Below are 16,452 nucleotides of genomic sequence, written 5' to 3' on the forward strand. Positions count from 1 at the left end.
TCACCGCCCGCGGGGGCGCGCCCCGACCCCGCCCGCCCCGCCGGGCGCGCGCGTGCGCGAGCGAGCGAGCGGCGGTTCCGGGGGCGGCGGAGGCGGCGGGCCCGGCCCGCGGAGCGCGGTGAGTGCGGGTCCCGTGTCCGCCTCCAGCCTCGGCCCCGTCCCCACCTCCCTCCTCATCCCAGCCCCCTGCGCGGGCCCCACCTCGCTCCCCCGGGGGGGGCCGGTGGGTGTCCCCGCGGCGGGACCTTCCCGCGCGGTTCCTCCCGCCACCGTCCCCTCGTGAGGGCGGAGGGCGCTGGGGAAGTCACGGCCGAGCTCTGCAGCTCTGGGGCTGCTGGGCGGGAAGGGCTGGGGAGGGAACTCCGAGCGGTTGAAAACGTGGAAAATAAAAATAAAAGTTGCTGTCCCGCGGCCCGTGTGCTGCCCCCCCGGGGCCGCGGCCCGGGTTGGTGCCGGTGCCTCGTCCCGCGCTCAGCTGGGTTTGTAGTGCGCTGTTACCGGGGGAATAGCCGAAAATCAAATAGGAAGGAAAAGGTATGCGTATTTTCCTGGGAGGTAAAAACCGTAAGTTTCGGCGTGTTTTTTGATACGGTAAACTTTGGCTGGTTTTCACAGTAATTCATTTTTTTTTATGTGTGTGCTAGTTGGCTCATGCATCTAAAATGATTAAACTTACACTTTATTATCACCCAGTGAGACTTTTATCTAAATAAATTCCACATTGTTTTGAGGGTTTGCAGTGTTGGTGATGAAGGGCAGCACGATAAAATACTTAGTGTAAAAACTGGTACTCTGTTTTGAGTGATGTACAGTGATTTTAAAACTTTTTGCTTTCATCTTCCTGCTAAGATTATATAATATAGGAGGTTGCTGTTTGAAAGAAAAAAAACAACTTATGTAGCCTGACGTTTTTTACATTTCAAAGAATCATCTGAGGATGACTTGGGGGCTAAGGAATAGAAGTGGAGGCCATCTGTTTGACCAGAGCAGTAATACCTGGTTAAGAGAAACTATTAAATTGTAACTGGCTCAGACAAGCATCATGTTGTCAATGTTTAAGCTTCTTCCTCTCCTGTTTACTCCCCGTCTGACTCATTGGACACCATGTGCCTTGAAATTGTTATGATACATCATCCTTCTGTGTGTGTCATAATAGCTGTCTGCAATCCAGGTGAAATCACAGCACAGTGAGCAGCCAGAAGAGCAGTGGGGAGAGCTGCCACGTCCAGCTGGAATGAGAGGGTGAGGGAACAGAGATTACCCCTGTCCCTCTGCGTAAGGAACTGAGCTGCAGGGCTTCAGCTCTCAGTGAAGAGAGAGTTCTTTTCCTTGCTACAGAAAAAAAAAAAAAAAAGCTTGTACGGGGCTTTGCACTTCCTTTTGCTGGAGTTCATGAGGTTCTTGTTGAGGTCCCACTGGTGTTTCAGGCACTCATCCCAGTTTGGTGACATCAGCAGATGTGGTTGGGGTACCCTCACACATCATCCAGTCAATGGAGATGTTAAACAGGACTGGACAGTCCTGACCTGGGGATACACTGCTAGTGCCTGACCTCCAGCAAACCCAAAGAGCATCAAACTTAGAAAGATTTGGGATCCTTTGTAGCTAGATTAAATGATAGCCAGGGTAGATTAAAAAAAATACATCAGCTATTTTTTTTTTTATTTAAAGCAAGGCTTCTTGATTTTTTTTCTTTTTTTTTTGTATTTGTTTGCATTTATACTTATTCACAAGCTTATAATGGAAATTTTTGACAGCTATTTGTAGCCATAATACCATTTTCTGGTAGGACTGCATAACTCTTGCTGGGACCTAAACATCACAAAGTTTTGTTTGGCTTAAAACTTTATATTGTTTTAAGAAAAATCTATTGGTTTATGTTTTTGAAAAGTTTGTGTGTAACACTGCGTCCCAAATTTGGAAAGAAGGGTTGTAAAAGTTTGACTGTTTCTAATGGTTTTGTTCTTTCTCACTTTCACCTCTTCTACAATTATTCTGATATCACTGTAAGACAAGTGGAAGAGTCTGGCTGGGCTGTAATGTATGTACAAGATGCTGTTGACACCAGATTTGACTTTGAATTGTTAATTCACCTACAGTTGTACAAGAGGCTGTTTGTTTCATTCTTGGGTATCATAAAGCTTGTTCTGAGTCAGCTTTCAAAAATGTTCTGCTAGAATGACCTCAGCTTTGTGTGCTCAGTGTGCTGTTTTGAGTTTATTTTCAAGTATTATGGTGCTGCTGGGCAGCTAATGCTTTTAACAGTGATTTGGCCCTTATTTTCATGTGTCTTTTTTCTGTTTGTAGCAGTACATGGTAATTCTATCACCTTCTGGCCATCCCAATGATGAAATCAGAAGCTAAAGATGGAGAAGAGGAAAGCCTGCAGACAGCATTCAAAAAGCTGAGAGTTGACACAGCTGGGTGAGTAACACCACAGGAAGGCACAGACTTGACATCTTACAAATGGACTCCAAGGGAACACCCTTGCTGTGAAATTTGAGGGAATGAGGTAATTGCAAAAGGTTAGGCACATAAAGCTTTCATTGTAGTTAAACAGACTGAAGTGAATTCACTACCTGCAGAGTGCACTTCTTAAGGAATTGTAAATTGTTTGATTGCTGTCTGCTTGCAGCAGGTTTGAAAGAAACCTCACAATCATGATCAGCTGACAGTGTGCTTGAAATGAATTTTGGCATGAATCTGGTTGCCAGAGGTTACCAGTACTAGAGTCAATAGGACTAGAACTCTGCTGTGGAGTTTAGCATATTGCCATGGTTCTGAAGGCCTGTTATGAGAATAAAATCACATCTTTTCCCAGGAGAGAAACTTTCTTTCCATGTCAGTAAGGGAGGGAATTAGATTCAGTGCAGGATTCCCACACAAACTATTTTCATTGCTGTCACAATTTCTATTTATAACCAAAATCACTACATAGGAAAGAATGCTTTTTGTGTTGTCTTGGTTTGTGGAGATCTGGCACATGGCACTTACCTTCACTGTCCCAGAATACAAGCACCACGTGTCTTCTGTTGGTAATGATAATTTTTACCCAAAATTAAATAAGGGAAGGCTTCCACATAAAGTGTTTTTTTCTCCTGACAGATGTGCACCATTGCACATTACTTGTAGAATCTGGGGTCTCATAAGATGTTGTCAGTGAAATGAAAGGGTAGATAAGGCAGCATCAAGGTGGTAACTAGAATTACCACAGACCTGAGATTATGGGTAGATGAACTTATAAAGTTATCTTTTGTTTAATTAAAGTCATTGGTCATGAATTACCTCTCATTTCTTCAGTATCTCTAGTACCATCCTCCAGCTGGGAATATTTGATTACTTTGGAGTTTTTGCTGGTGGTTTTTGATCTTGTGTTCTGTATAAATTGTCCTTTAATTGGAAATTAGTTTGATTGATAGTTTGGATTATTTTAACCCCATCCCACATCAGTGTGTGGGGACTTATTTTCACTTTTCAGGGAATCCGTCCTGTTTACAAACTAGTTTAGCTTAGGATTTGGAAAATAAATTTCTTGGGATTTCCAGTGTGATATGTGAAGTTACAACTTCACAGAATTGTTCTCGTGAAGAGTCCTTCAAATTGGGAGTGTGGAATGAATTTATAGCGCCAGAAAAATTAGCAAATGTACTAAGGCCCCTGCCTTGAATAGAAGCTGAAGGTCTGACACAACTCTGTGACTCAAATGATTCAACTTGCAGGAGCATGAAGAGTTTTAGCTTATGTTGACAGGCTATGTTACACAGAAGCTTAAGTGTTCTTCAGCTAAACAAAGTCTATTTATGTCCAAAGAACATTTATTTTTAGGAAAGAATGGCTTATTTGTTTCTGGAAAAAGAGACATGTTTCTTCAGTGATGGTGTTTCTGCCCTGCCCTCTCCTGGGAAGCTGAAATTTGGCCATTGTGTGTGTTTGTCACTGACAGTGGGGCTGGCTCTGCCGTGGAGCTGTGAATGGCATCTCTTGGTCAAAGGGTCTGTTATACAGACCTTGGAGGTAGGGTGTGTCAACACTCATCCTTCTGATTTGGGGCTTTGTAGGTAGGTCTTTTAAGATGAGTTCTAAATAATTTGGAGCAATATTTTCTGGGGAAGAAAATGCACAAGGGTTTATTTTCGTAATCATAACGCTAACTAGTGTAGGCTGTTAACTCTTCATTCTGTCTCTCACAGATGTACCACTTCTCTCTCTGTGGGTGATGGGACAAGTCCCAGAGGAGTAGTTAGAACAGTGGCAGATGAAACCAAGCCTAAGAGTGCGTGTGCTTCTAAGGAAACCTGGCATGGGTAAGAGAAGCTTGGGATAGTCAGACTATTTCAAATGATACTGCATTGAAAAGGAATGTTAAGTAGACAGTTTCTAGTTGGTGCCCCTCTAAACAAGGGACCTGAATTGTCTTTACCAAAGAACTTAAAATACTCACACCACCTTTTTCTCTTCATATATGACTGCTTTTCTTTACAGTTACATGAAGTGAAAGGAAATTGGTCACCTATAGGTGGCTAAACATTACAGATCTTTCTCAATGCAAATGTGAGCTGCTTGGTTTTGAATCAGACAATCATGAATGCATCTCTTTCAGTCATTGTTTGACACTGCAGAAGCTGTCATCATGCCTTGGGAGCTAGATTAAAATAAAGAGTTGGTTTCTAGAGTATCTCTGCAGAACTTTATGTTCATCTGAAACAAAATCATCCTTTACCCTTGATTCATTAGTTTTGCACTCCTTTCTTGTGCTTTGTCCTTGTTGTAGAGATGATTTTGTTGTCTCACATGCCTTACTCATTTTCTGACCTTTAAAGCCCACTCTCTATGAGATGCATTTCTGTGGTGTTCCTTTTATATTGTATACAACTGCTTGTCTACAACTAAGTCAAATTCCAAGACAGCAGAATACCCTGAGCAAATACTCCAAACCTAAAGCTCGTGCATGCAATATAAATGCAGGAGAGATTTTTGCCCAGTGTTACTTATAACCCAGCAATAAGTGTTTTGGTGAACCTTCGTTCCCTTTGTGTCTTTCTCTGGCAGGTCTGTGAAGAAGCCCTCGAGAGGAGTTGTGAGAACCCAGCGTCGCAGGCGTTCCAAGTCTCCAATTCTTCATCCTCCCAAGTTTATCCATTGCAGCACGAAGTCACATTCCACATGCAGCCAGCTGGTGCAGAAGAGCCATGCTGATGGCCAGGAGGACAGCAGTGGGTTTGGGATGCCAGTCCCAAAGGAAGCTTGTGCACACGAACGATGCAGCGTCACTCCGGACGTTGGCCAGAAGGGAGCTGATGAGTCTTTGGCAGTTTCTCTTGCACGGTTGACGTCGGAGAACACGCAGGAGAACCCTCCAGCTGCAGCTTCTCCAGGATCCAAAACAAGCCTAAAGACTACAGAGCTTTCTGACTTCCAGTCTATGTCCCAGCTGAACACGGGTGAGCCATGTGCATGTGCAGATAAAGCCTGTCAGTGCAAACTGTGGCAAGATATGGAAGTGTACAAATTCTCTGGCTTGCAGAGCACCCTCCCACTGGCACCTGATAGAACGGTTTCTGAGGATCACTCCCAGCCTGTGCCATCAAGAACTCCCTCAAGTTCTCCACGCTCTTGCTCTGAGCAAGCCAGGGCCTTTGTGGATGATGTGACAATTGAAGATCTTTCAGGATACATGGAGTATTACTTGTATATTCCAAAGAAAATGTCTCACATGGCAGAAATGATGTACACCTGACAGCAACAAGCACTAAAACCAGAAGGGTGGCTGGTTTAAATCTGCCCTCAGGCACATCATGTGAATATGCAACCCGCTCCCTGCTCACTGTGCTTGCAATAAAAACACTTCTTTGCATCTCAGCTGATGTTGATTATTTAAGCTGGACAAACAGTTTTGTTTCAGCATTATAATTTAAGCTTGGAATAGATAGTGTGGTAAATGAAATTAGAGCATACTTGCCTGTACTTAAGAGACTCAACACTTAATTCTACTTTGTTTCCAAAATCATCTTTTTGCTTTGTTGGAGAGGAGTCCCTAGATTGTTTGGTGATTAGAGCTGTTCTTGTGAGACACCTGGTGTCATTCAGCTCCTTTGAAATCACTTTGACCTCAGGTTGTAAGACTCAGGCTTGTGGTTTTGGATGCTTATGCCTCTGATTTTATTTCATAAAGGAACGTGACCATCTCCTACCCTCCCCTAGGTACTGTTACTGGAAAAGTGGAAAGCAAAGCTTTTACTGAATTTCCAGCAGGCCTTAGAGACTTGTCTGCAAGAGAAATCCCCTGCATTCTTCAGGGGAGTTGCTGCTGTGGTTAACCAAAGGAAAAGTGAAGGCATGGCTCTGCTCACTGTATTTGTTATGGTGAGCAAACCAGAATTTGCTCATTTCAGTGGTCTTAATTCATACACTGTCTATCAGTTTTGGGGTTTTTTCAGTTCTTTTCTAGCCTGCTCTATAGGACCATTATATGCCTTCCTTCAGGCATTAAAACCCATAGACTGGAGTGAACAGTTGTCAGTCGTAGGGAAATCTTGAGCTCTGTGTCTGCACTCCAGTCTTGCTAAACCACTGTCACTTCAGGTGCCCTGTCCAGCTTTGCATTCTCCTGGAATTGCTTCAGAAGCAAACATAGTGTGCATCAGCACAGTGTCTTTTCTGAGTGTCTGGCAAAGGAGCATCCCATCCAATAATGTAATTTGTTGAGGGTGAGAAAAGCTGTGTTTGGTTTGTCTTTACTGTATGCAGTACCTCAACTTTCTGATGTGTAAGATGTGGAGAAGAAATGGAGACAAACATTTTCCTGCAAAATCATTGGGTGTTACTCCAAATGGCCATGTGAGTTTACCTGTTTTGCCAGTTCTGAAGTGTCACCTGCACCATGTACAGTGTACCTGGGTCCCACATCTCTTTCCATGCTCTGCAATAGCTGCATTTCTGACACCTGTGTTCTGAGTTCTAGAAAATTTCATTGTGACTGTTGTCTACAAAACTGGGCTACAAAATGCAGAATGACTTTATTTCTCAAATAATTATTCTTACTTGTTCTCAAATGCAAATTCCAACCACAGCACCGTCGTGGAGCTGAAAGTGCCTTTAAAGACTGCACTGCTTTTTATAATTTCATTAATTGGTGACCACAGACCTGTACTGCAGGGTTTAGGATTGCTCTGTCCACTGTTCAGTACTGTGTTCAAGTGGATTGAAATCCAGGAGATGTAAAAATAGTAGAAAAATGTGAGCTGGTGCTGACTGTGAAGGGACACGAGCAGTACCACTAGAGGTCAGCCCGAGGCTGGGGCTGGCTGCTGCAGCAGGCTCAGTCTTTGGGGAGAAAGGGAATTTTTCTGAGTGCAGCTCTGTGTGGTGCCTTTGTGCACGCAGACTGTCAGTGCTTTCTGAAGTGTGTGTGGGTTTGTTGGTGGTCAACAAAAGCTCTTTAAATGCCAAAATCTGCATAAGTTATTAATGTTTAAACAAAGTGTGCAATCAGTTCACAACTGTGCTGTGTAATTAGGAAGAGTTGCTAAGTAAATAATTACACAGTGCTGAACTTGGCATCCTCTTGGGACAGTTACAACATCTTTGGGCTTATAAGTGCTGGAACACAGTGCAATAGAAGACCATGAGTTGCTGCAACCGCTGCCTTAACGCTTTCTCTTCTGTTACCACAAGGTGTTTTCAGATGTTTTGGTCTTCCCAGAAACCATAGAGTAAAACCTTCTGGTTTTGCTTTGAGAAAATGAATTTATGGCCCTTAGTCATGCAGCAGGAACCTTGAAAACTTGCCTAAGCAGTCTAAAAACTACTCAAAAATTCAACTTGAGCCAATTTCAAAATCTGACTTTTTTAAAAGAAGGCTTTAGCAGGCTAGTTCTGCCAAATGGCACTTCTGAGTCATGTTGGGGTCCATTACCAAAGAACTCATTGCTTCCTGTGGCTGAATAAAAGTCAAGCTCTTTGTAATTAATTTTCTGACTTGATCCTTCTCACCTGTGCCTGCAGGTGTTCTGTGTTTATGTGCTGTCCATACACAGAGCTTCTCTTGCAGTCATATATTGTGTGGTTCCTCTATTCCTTTTCTTCCTGGAAATGCCAATGAGGAAGTTGAAAGTTGAAAAACTGAGTCCAAACCCACCACTGTCTGTGGCAGCTTTGCCCCAGAGTCCCATGGGGTTTTGGGATCTCCCGTGGCAGGGCTGATAACACCCCACAGCTCCTGCAGCTTCTCAGCGTGGTGGTCAGTCACAGAGGGTCATTTCTCCGTGGTCTTGCTGGGACGGGCGGTATCTTTAGGAATGGGACGGGTGTGCTGGAAGAAGAGAGGGCTTGGATTAGCCTGTTGCCTGGTCTTTTAGTCCTTGTCCTCTGCCATCTGTATTTGATGACATTATTGCACGCAGGGTGTCCTGTCACTACTCCATGTGTCTATGATCTTTTCCACACAGAATGAATTACGCTGCTGGATGTTAAACAGAAGGAAATTTGGGAAGTTTGTTGTCTGGGAGAGAGGGGTAAATGACTGAACTTCTTTCATTACCGTAAAGCAGCTCTGAAGTCGCTTGGGGAGCAGCAGAGGGGCTGAGTGAGCTGCACTCGGGTGACGGCTGTGCTCTTACTCCGTGTTCTGCCTCCGCCCAGCTACACACGGTGTGAGTGACCTGGCCCCGGGCGCTCCGTCCTCGCATCCCGCGGGGCTCCGGCGGAGCGGGACAGCGGCTGCCGGCCCGGGGGAGCGCGGCGGCCCCTTCCCAGGCTCTATTTTAAGCAGACATTTACTTTCCCAGCCTCTTCTCCGCCTGGATCCCTGCCCGGGGCGGGGAACGGCGGGTTGTGTCTCTCCCCTCTTCATAAAAGGGCCCCGAGGCGGGGGCCGGGCTCCGGGGGGTTATTTTTGGGAGCAGCTCCTGGGATCCGATGGCCTTGTTAGGGCAGCGCTGACCTTTCTCCCGGCGGGGGAGGAGAGCGGGACGGGACGGGACGGGACGGGACCCCCATCCCTTCCTCCACTGCGGGGATCAGGACTGCCAGCCCTTGGCCGCCGCGGGGAGCGGGACCCCCATCCGTCCCTCCGGGAGGGCGGCCCATGCCCGTGCCCGCGGGGCAGGTACCGGCGGCTGTCCCTACGGGGGGGCTGGAGCTCGGCCCGCCCTTCTCCCCTCCCTCTCGTCCAATTTCTCTCTCCTCCCGTGCCCCAGCCCCTCGGCCGGGCCAGTCGAGGCAGGAGCGGCCGCTCTCGGCGCCCAGCCCGGTCCCTCCGGGGATGCGGGAGCCCCGGAGCGCTGCCCCTGGGAGCGCTGCCCGGCTGAGGGGCACCGGAGGGCACCATGAGCGGCGGCAGGTTTGATTTCGATGATGGAGGCGCCTATTGCGGGGGCTGGGAGGGGGGCAAAGCCCACGGGCACGGCATCTGCACCGGCCCCAAGGGCCAGGGCGAGTACTCGGGCTCCTGGAACTACGGCTTCGAGGTGGTGGGCATATACACGTGGCCCAGCGGCAACACCTACGAAGGCTACTGGTCCCAAGGCAAGAGGCACGGCCTGGGAATCGAGACCAAAGGACGGTGGGTTTACAGAGGCGAGTGGACCCATGGCTTTAAGGGACGGTACGGAGCGAGGCAGAGCATGAGCAGCGGAGCCAAGTACGAGGGTACGTGGAACAATGGCCTGCAGGATGGCTACGGCACCGAGACCTACGCTGATGGAGGTAAAAGGGTGGCTCCAGAGGGAGTGGGAGGGGGACGAACAGCGTCACACCCAGCCTGTGACAACGCAGGTTGCATGTTGTCTCTGCTGAAGGGCTGACCTGGTCCTGTTCCCCCTAGTGAGATCTAGACAGGCATAGTGTTCTACAATGGTTCTACAGCGAGCCATTGGGGTGCTTCAGTCAAGAAAGAGAGCTTGGGGTGCTCCATCTCATCAATGTGTGCGTGCCCCGATTTTCCCAGCTGGGCACAGCACACGGCTCACTGTCTGCGGACACGAGGGAGGAGCAGCAGAGCATTGCCCCAAGCTGCCTTGAAGCGTCTGTTTTGGCAGTTAACACCAACCAACTAGACTATGTGTAGTCTTTGACTCCTGGCTCCACAGGGACTGGTTATTGCACCTTCTGGCTGAACCAACCCAGAAATTCCCAGCCGGCGCACAACCACAGCGAGCCGTGCGCTCGCTCACCAGGCAGCCAGTTGTGAATGTTCTCGTGTGGGATATAAGCCAGCCACAGCATCCCAGCACGCTTTTCCTATGCATCAAACACTGCCTGCACGCCTCTGACGGGCTGCCTGCACATCTGTTTTGCCAGAGTTTTGATTGAGTCCATCTAAGCTATTTAGAATATGTAGCCACACACCTTTCCCCAAAATAAATCCATTTGGTTATTTGGAAGGTTTCAACCTCCACTATTATACAACTGCACCTCGTAGTCAGATATTTGTTGCTCTGTAAACATTTGGTCTAATTGTGTTCTTGCATTAGTGGCAATTCTAGGATTAGAAACATTGCGAGAATTTCTGTGCAAGTATTTTTGTAGCTTTTCAGCGTTGTAATGTTCTGGGCTGCCACATTTAGGATAGCTAAATAGAGAGGGTGATTTGAAAGAAATACACTTCAAAATATGGATCAAAATTGCATCTATATTTATCTAGGACTGGCATTAGAGTAGTTTATAAAGTAAAATGACTATAATATAGGAGTTAGTTTATAAAGCAAAATAACTACAATATAAATCTTCAGAATGAAAAGAATCATATTTATAAGCATTAGAATAATGGACTAAGTCAAGACTGGCTTTCAGGGCTGTTTTCATAAATATTACTCAATGACTTGTGTGGGTTTGTGGTTAACTTTAAGATTGGGAATACAGTCTTGAAGTGTACCCACTTTCCTTGTGCCCTTGGATGTTGTAGGTACAGACACAAACTGACACATCTCTCCAGCTCCTTAAATTTTCCCCCTTCTGTCCTGTGGCCATGGAATGGTTTAATGGGTGTAGGTTGCATGCACAGAACCTGCACGTGAGGCCATAAGATGAGCAGGTGACATGGAAGGAGTGCTCCGATGAGTAAAGAGCAGCAATCAGGAAACTCAGCAATGGCTGACATTGGGAATTTCATTCTGGAGACGTCAAGGTCTCCTTTGAATTTGCACAGCTGCTTCCTAAAATCCTAAAATCCTTCTAAGGGAGAAGGGCTACTGGAATTCCAGTTAATGTTCTAGGGGAGGATTTTGAGTGGTAAGACTTGAAATAGGGTTTTTTTAAATATGAGACTGAAAGCTTGGGACAGAAGAGTGGAAAGAGGAGCCAATGCTTTCTCCTGTAAGGATATAGAATATCCTGCTTCTTTCAGCACAACACTCCCTGGGGTGTTGTCCCACATCCAGGAACGTGCCAGCTGCATGATTCCTGGTGCCACTCGAGGCTGGCAGTTTAGCCCTGATCCATGAAGTTGTGCCCTGCCAAAACACTGAGCTCAGCCCCACGAGGCTCACAAGGGTTGTGCTGGGGTGCCCAGTGGCTGCTCCATGGGCTGGGTCATCACACCCTGGCTGATCTGAGCTGTTCATTCAATGCTTGAGCTTCTCTGATGGCACAGAAACATGGATAAAACTGCAGCAAAAGCCAAGGATCACCATCCAGCATCACATCTGAAGGACAGGGGTGGAATGGTCTCACTGACCTGCAGGACCTTTTCCTCTTTTGTCTCCTCACCTGCACACAGCAACTACCTGCAAGATCCAGATGTGGTCAGACTGCTAATGGGACCTGTTAATGTTTGAATTTAAGGTTGCCAAGACAAACATCTGGAAAGGCTTTGGATATCTGCCGTCCCTTGAGTAGGGGACATGATTCCCAAGCCCCTTGGAAGCCAGCCACACAAGGAAAAGGGCTCTGGGAATGTGCAGCCCTTGCCAGGTCATCAGAAACTTTAGGTCACGGTTGGACTGCTTGCAGATTTCAGGGAAATGTAGCTGATTCTGATGTTATAAAATAGACTTTAACTTTATATATATATATATATATATATATACACATAAAATTTACACTTCAAAATACAATTAAAATATACTTATAGGGTTGTGTGTGTTTGAATCTTGTGTCTGGCCAAGATTTTTTTAAAAAAGCCCAAATCTGGAGTGAAGCTTTTTGAAATCACATATAGATTTTTCATGTCTAATAAGAACAAGGGTCATGGTAAAATTTAGCCTAGGCATTGTGTGGGTTATTTGCTCTTCTCCCCACTACCAAAAGCCTATTTTTGTGAAAGCTATGGGAGACTGATGGCTTTAAGAAGCCTTCTGTAACATGGATTGAAGTCAGACAAGGGGTTCAGAGATCTTTGTGTGGCTGGGCCGATACAATGACATTCTGATTTGTGTATCCAAGCTGGATATAACCTGTGTGTGTGCTCTGTCACCAGGAAAGAGCTCAGAGCCCTGAAGAGGGGCAGAATGCTCTGGCTGAAGCAGAGAGTGAGTGAGGTTGTGAAAGGCATAGTGTGAAGGAACTCATTGTTCTGCAACGTAAGCTATGAGTAAACATGTAGGTATTTGGCTTTGCCCAGTGAGTTTTGTCCACGCTGTAAGGAAAGCCTCATTTTTTGGATACTTTTATGCATTTGACTGTGAGTCAAAACCCTGAGTCAAGTCTTACTGTAGAGAAAGACCTCACTGAATCATGCTGCATACCCATGATCCAGCCCAAAGCCTGTCTTTGCTGTACAGATAACTGTTTGTATGTATCTGTACAGGGGAGACAAACATCACTTGAAATCAATGCAGCCACAAAAACCAACTTATTTTTGATACTGCAATTTGTTCTCTAGGGTAGTAAGGAAAACAGTAGTGTCAATTAAGCTTAGGGAAACAATTAGACCAGTCAGTGATCACAAGGCCGCAGAAGAAGGGAAAAGAAATGCAGAAGTGATTTACTGGGGAGATGAAATGGGTGATTTGGAGCAGGACAACTCCTCCAGGTGGCAGGACAAGTGCAGTGGAAAGGGGCCTGGACTGGGACAGAAGGAATAGCATCCATGGGATTGAGCTAGGAAAGGAGAAAAGGGGCCTGGGAGAGCCACGATGGTGCTGGCTTTTATCTGCTGCCTCTGTAGCAAAGCTCCTGCCTGGTTGAGTGTGACCCATGAATTAATACAGTAAATTTTTTTACCCCTCTATGTGGTTTAATTTGTCTTTCTTTTCCAGCAGAACCCATCAGACAGTACTACTGGCACCAAAAAAGCAGCACACCGTTTTTGGTGACCTGTCCTGCTCAGGGAGCTGTGCATCATTTAAATTCCCAGACCACTTACACCAAGTTCTAACCTGCCTGTCAGTGCAGTATCTGGGTGACAGCAGGAACTGTAGGGCAGGGATGTGATTTGAGCTGTTTGCATTATTTACATGGCTGTTTGTATTATTTACATTCATCACTAATTATATGGAAGCCTTGAGACAGGCTGGGAAGTGTGTCCCTGCTGGTGATGGGATCTTGCTGCTGGGCTGGAGGGCACTGGGAGCTGAAGCTTTTGCATTGGATGCAGCTGTGCACCATCCCATCCTGCTGCTCTCACCCCTTTGGAGTGTTTGGAGGTGAAGGCTGCAGGGATGTCATTTCCATTGATCCCACTATTTAATCCTTCCCATCCTATGAAGTTACCAAGGCAGCATCACCTGCTTTTGGTTGGGGCTCTGCACAGGTGATGAATCGTATTCCTGGGGGTTGCAGAGAAGCCAGTGGTTTTTGTCATTAGGAGAAGTAAAATGTAGCCAATAAAGGATTATTGGGGCCCTGTCCCCCACTAATCACACCCTGATGAGATGAGGTGTCTCTGTCCCATTGCCCTGATGAATCACCAGGGCTGAGAAGGCAGGGAAGTGGGCTCCCTATCCTAAATAGAGATTGACTTGTTCCACATCCATTGCTGTTTAATTATTTTTTACAGAACCTCAGATGGGTGTGAGCTTGTGGCAGCTGTGTGCTGCCCGTGCCCCCTTGCCCAGGCTGTGTGGGTTCTGGGCTGTGCTGGTGGCTTGGAGATGTGCAGCTCTGCTGCAGAGAGATCTTGCACAGCCCCATTTTTTGCTGAACTGGCTGCACTGGGCCATGTTGGTGAGGCAGGGCTTGGCTCTGCTCAAGCCCTGCGTGCCCTGACTCACAGTCACTGCTCCCTACAGCCTTTGGCTCCACTCCAGGGCTGCTTTATGGTCCTGCCCTGGCACGGAGCCTCAGCCAGGTAGGGAATGGCAGCATGACAGGGACATGGCAGTGCCTGCTCAGCCCGCCTTGGCTGGGCAGCCGTGGGCGCACCGTCGGTGTCCTCCGTTCATCCAGGCAGGGTTGGCAGCTCTGGTCACAGGGATGATGTTGCTTGTGCTGTAGGGGCTGAAATCAGGGAGCAGAGAGCAGCCTGCAGAGCTGGTGTTGAACCCCGTGTTGAGGGTGGCACTCCGTGCCTGCTCCCTGGAGACCCGTTGTGCCATGTGGCTTTTCCCACCCAGTTGGCTCTGGTGCTGTTGAGGGGGGCAGAGTGGGCTGGGGTTTGCTGGAGTGCAGCAGCTGCTCTGACCTGACCCCTGAGGAGTGGCTGAACCCCCTTAACCTGCGAGGCTTTTCCAGAGTTCCTTTTCCAGGGAATTAACATGGCGGCATTACCAGCTGCAGCCTGATACGTGTGAAGTTGTTCCCATCCTAGGAGAAGGTCTCCAATGTCACCCTGATCATGTGTCAGCCCTGCTTGCTGGCAGGCAGGTGGGATGGAGCACTGACCTCACCAGGGAGGGACATGGGGGCACTCTGGGGGTCTCTATAATTTCAGTTTCCACTAGGAAGATTCATCACCATTTTATGGAGAGGGATTTGGAAGCACGGTGAGGAACATGCCCAGATGCCTGGGATCTCCAGTGATGGTCCTTGACTCCTCACTCGTGTCCAAACCCATGCTTATTTTTCCTTATTTTTCCCTAGAAGAGCTTCAAACTCATTCAAGAAAATGGAAAATGGCCAGTTGCTCTGGCAAGTGGCTCCCCATGTCTGGCTGCAGTCTGCAGATACCATGTACTACCTGAACCCCTACGTTTTTGTAGGGGAGACCAACTGTTTACAGGGACCCCATAATCCCCTGTGTCACAGGGTGGGCAGGGGCTGGCTGGGGGCAGCTCACCCAGGGCAGCAGCTGCTGCTCACTCGGGCACTTCTTGTCTTTCCTGGCCCTCAGCACTGTAAGTTAACACTCCACAGGCAGGTCCAAAGAGGATTTCAACGAAACCTGAAGCTTGGGAGGAGAGATTATGCTGCAGAAGTGGCCTGGGAGACTGTAAAATATGCACTCCCACGATCACCAAAGAAGGAACTGGATTTGCTCCTTGGGGAGCAGGGTCATCTCTGGGCTCAGTAATAGTGTCTGAGGGGGGAGATGAATGCCTTGAAGAAGGCTCACCCCCTTCCATCTTAGCCCAGCCCTGGCTGAGCCTCCCCAGGACTGTAGGAGTGTCTGCTCTCCCAAAATCATGTGTCTTCTTGTAGGTCACTGCTTTTTGCAAGCCAGGTTTACGACATCTGTCTGTGAAAATACCCCCAGTATGGCAGACCCTTCATTTACATGAAACAGCAGCTGGGAGAGTAAAGGAATAGAGTGGCCTTTCCAAAGGTGTTTGTGCTTCCCCATCACCCTCTGCCTGTGCCCCAGGATGAGGGAGCTGCTGGCAGTCTCTGTTCCACAGGCTGCTGGTCTGGGGTGGCCTATTCCAGGCCCTGTAATGGCAGGAGCAGAGAGGAATGCTGCCTTTGTTTTGGGTGGTTTCCTGGTTTCCGAGGCAACTGCATCTATAGACTAATGACAGCCAGGCTGAGAAGATGGCTCATCCCAGGCTCATCCCAAATCCACAGGGCTCAGGCATTTTCTGACCTTTCCTGTGCTGGCCTGGTGGGTGCTGTGGGTGACGGCTGCCTGCTGCCCCACCAGCTGCCTGCCCTTCCCAGGAGCCCTTCTCGTGGAGCCTCTGATACAGCTAATTTAAGTCTCTTAGCATCCTGGTGAGAAAAGTCAGAGTGGGGATCTCCACTGTGCTGGAGCCTGCAAATATGCTCACCTTTGGAATCACAGGGTCTGGAGAGGAGCAGTGTCCCAGTCCTTCAAGGTGTCACTGCCAAAGTCCTGCTGGTTCTCATCAGGGTCCTGTAGCCAAGGTGCAGCCCTGGCCATGGTGAACACGGTCCTTTCTGTGTCTCCCATCATATGACACCATCTGCCTTCTTGAGCTGGGTCTGGAGGAGTGGGGTGGTGCTGCTTTCTGGGGCAGAGCTGAAGGAACCCCACACAGAGCTGCTTCTATCCTCCCTTTTTTGCCCATCTCTTGCTTTGTGCAGTGTGGCACAAGCCTTGATCTTGGGAACTCAGAGAAGCCACGTGTCAGCACCAGGGTGATGTGGCTTCAGGTACCAGGGCTGTCAATGGACATG

At 47.8% G+C, this 16,452-nt stretch overlaps 2 protein-coding genes across 5 annotated transcripts in view; both read left to right on the top strand.

Annotated features, from left to right (window-relative positions):
- The first annotated feature begins 63 nt into the window (after positions 1-63).
- On the top strand, positions 64-5,859 carry LOC134051398 (oxidative stress-responsive serine-rich protein 1-like). 4 transcript variants are annotated; one of them, XM_062505123.1, is made up of 4 exons: positions 64-118; positions 2,308-2,424; positions 4,191-4,304; positions 5,050-5,859. In XM_062505123.1, exons 2-4 carry the CDS (start codon positions 2,345-2,347, stop codon positions 5,735-5,737), a joined length of 882 nt encoding a protein of 293 aa, XP_062361107.1. In that variant the 5' UTR covers positions 64-118; positions 2,308-2,344; the 3' UTR covers positions 5,738-5,859. The 4 variants fall into 4 exon arrangements, with proteins under 4 accessions (XP_062361107.1, XP_062361108.1, XP_062361110.1 ...); XM_062505124.1 differs by having other exon boundaries at positions 78-118; positions 2,311-2,424; XM_062505126.1 differs by lacking the exon at positions 64-118 and having other exon boundaries at positions 441-2,424; positions 5,050-5,441; positions 5,525-5,681.
- Positions 5,860-9,326: 3,467 nt separating this feature from the next.
- Positions 9,327-16,452, top strand: part of JPH2 (junctophilin 2) — a 28,090-nt gene continuing 20,964 nt past the window's right edge. Inside the window, exon 1 of the mRNA XM_062505082.1 lies at positions 9,327-9,705. Within this exon, the coding sequence (XP_062361066.1) occupies positions 9,327-9,705 (379 nt within the window). The remainder of the gene's footprint in view (positions 9,706-16,452) is intronic.

The sequence above is a fragment of the Cinclus cinclus genome, chromosome 18, assembly GCF_963662255.1.
Source record: "Cinclus cinclus chromosome 18, bCinCin1.1, whole genome shotgun sequence".
NCBI lineage: Eukaryota > Metazoa > Chordata > Aves > Passeriformes > Cinclidae > Cinclus > Cinclus cinclus.